The sequence below is a fragment of the Octopus bimaculoides genome, chromosome 3 (assembly GCF_001194135.2).
Source record: "Octopus bimaculoides isolate UCB-OBI-ISO-001 chromosome 3, ASM119413v2, whole genome shotgun sequence".
Taxonomy (NCBI): domain Eukaryota; kingdom Metazoa; phylum Mollusca; class Cephalopoda; order Octopoda; family Octopodidae; genus Octopus; species Octopus bimaculoides.
Genome location: NC_068983.1, coordinates 93080318 through 93082339, shown reverse-complemented (window position 1 = coordinate 93082339; position 2022 = coordinate 93080318). Strand labels below are relative to the sequence as shown.

The 2022-nt window shown below is 31.8% G+C and overlaps 1 protein-coding gene across 1 annotated transcript in view; it reads left to right on the top strand.

Moving 5' to 3' along the window:
• The window catches only part of LOC106877699 (neurexin-4), a 424377-nt gene that overhangs the window by 166398 nt on the left and 255957 nt on the right, over positions 1 to 2022 (top strand). The window contains exon 9 of the mRNA XM_052966322.1: positions 710 to 788. Coding sequence (XP_052822282.1) covers positions 710 to 788 — 79 coding nt within the window. The remainder of the gene's footprint in view (positions 1 to 709; positions 789 to 2022) is intronic.

Here is a 2022-nt window from a genome sequence, read left to right as displayed (position 1 = left end):
TATATATATATATATATTATTTAGTAGAAGGTGGGTAGATATTGGTTGATGTAAACTTTAGTCACAGTTCATTGCAGTATCACAATGTAAATAGCCAATAATAAAAGAATCAGACAAATAAAGATGAAGAAATGAAAACACCAAGGATTATTTTATCATATTTCTGATGTTTTTAGTCACATAGAAAAAAAATCTTTTATATTTATTTTAAATGATAAAGAAGTTATATTTTGTTGAAGGTTATACTTTCATAGAAATTTTTTTTCTGTATTTCAGTTCAAGACTCCTTAACTAATTATCATATAGTATACTATGTTTCTAATAACTCTTGATAAATCCTAGAGAATTGGGTGCTCTGAGGTACCAACTGGCACCACAACTTTTTTCTATCTAAACTTCCAGGTTGGACAGAAAATTAGATTGAAAAGGCAATGATTTCTATACAGCACCACTCACTTGCATTACCAAACACAGTATCATAACATGCAGTGTGATCCCAATCAGGCTAAAGCATGACATATGTACATCACTTAAATTACTCCAGCCAGAACATTTAACTTGGCATCTGTCAATTAATTATGCTAGGCTATATTGAGTTTCCTTCTTGCTACACCACCAACTAAAGAATATACTTTAACAGATTCTTGTGTGTGCATGTACATAAAAGTACATCAGTGTTTATTTAAATCAAACATCTAATTTCTTTCAGGTTAAATTGAATTCTGAAGGCCATATTGTATATAGCATTTCAAGCGAGAAGACTATAATCAAAGACATTGTGCGAAACAGTAAGTTATGTTATTGTTGTTTGTGTTGTTAGAGTATTGGATTGGAAGTGTTGCTAAAGCATTGGTTAAATGCCTACCATTTAAATCCCACTGAGGTCAACATTGCCTTTCATTCTTCTTGAACCAATAAATACCAGTAAGTACTGGAGGAAATTTTATTAACTTTTCCCTACAAAATTATTAGGGAAATGTATTATAGAATTATTACAGTATCAGGCTAAAATCTTTGCAATATTTCTCCTGGCTCTTTTTTTTTTTTTTTTTTTTTTTTTTTTTTTCTAAGTTCAAATCCCACCAAGGCCAGTTTTACCTTTCATCTTTCCAGGATCAATAAAATAAAAACCAATCAGGTACTGTGACCAATGTAATTGATTAACCCACACCTCTCCTCAAAATTGCTGGCCTTCTGACGAAATAAGAAATTGTGTTGTTGTTGTCATGTTTAAAACAGCCTTGTGCATGTTTCTCCTGCTCCCACCAGATGCACCTCTGTGTTCTAATAGTGTATGGAGCATTGTCTTTTGGGCATGTATACTTCATTAGTTTGTTTTTTGATTGTTTTTCTTTTTGTTGTTGTGGGCTTTATTAGTATGTAGTTAATATTATGTGTTTTAGTGTCAGGTGGTGTATTTATAACATTAATGAATGGCAGTTATATAGAATGTGAGTTGCTTGTTTTATAGTGTCTAGCATTGATCATTTAAGAATATGTATTACGTAGTTGGATGTTGATTGTAGAGAGTATGTACTGTTATATTGTTTGGTGATACATTTATTGTGTTATTTTATGTGGTAATGTTGAGAGTATGTTTTTTTTTTATATGCCGATAGTGTTCTGTTTAAGTTCTACTAGTGAATTAAAAGTGTCTTGAGTAGGCTTGTGCTGTACCTAGTAGGACTGTCTTTTGGACTGTGTATAACATTCTAAACTTGTATGTTTTGTTCATAATTTATCATAGTTATCATAGTTAGTGCAGCAGTTAGAAGAACTAATGAGGTCAACTGTCTCATTGTACTAGTAATGTAGTCTATACCTGATGTTAGTATCTTTTTTCACTTTAGTTTTGTACATTTTTGTGCCTAAGCATTGGACTTGTGCTGTTAGAATTGGACCTTCTATTTCTGCTTTTAGTCCAGTGCTATTGAACCATTGTTGGCATTGAATTTTGCTTGATTCCTCTCTGTTGAGGCTTATTAGATATAAGCAAGAGTGGCTTTTCTCACTCATTTTCCC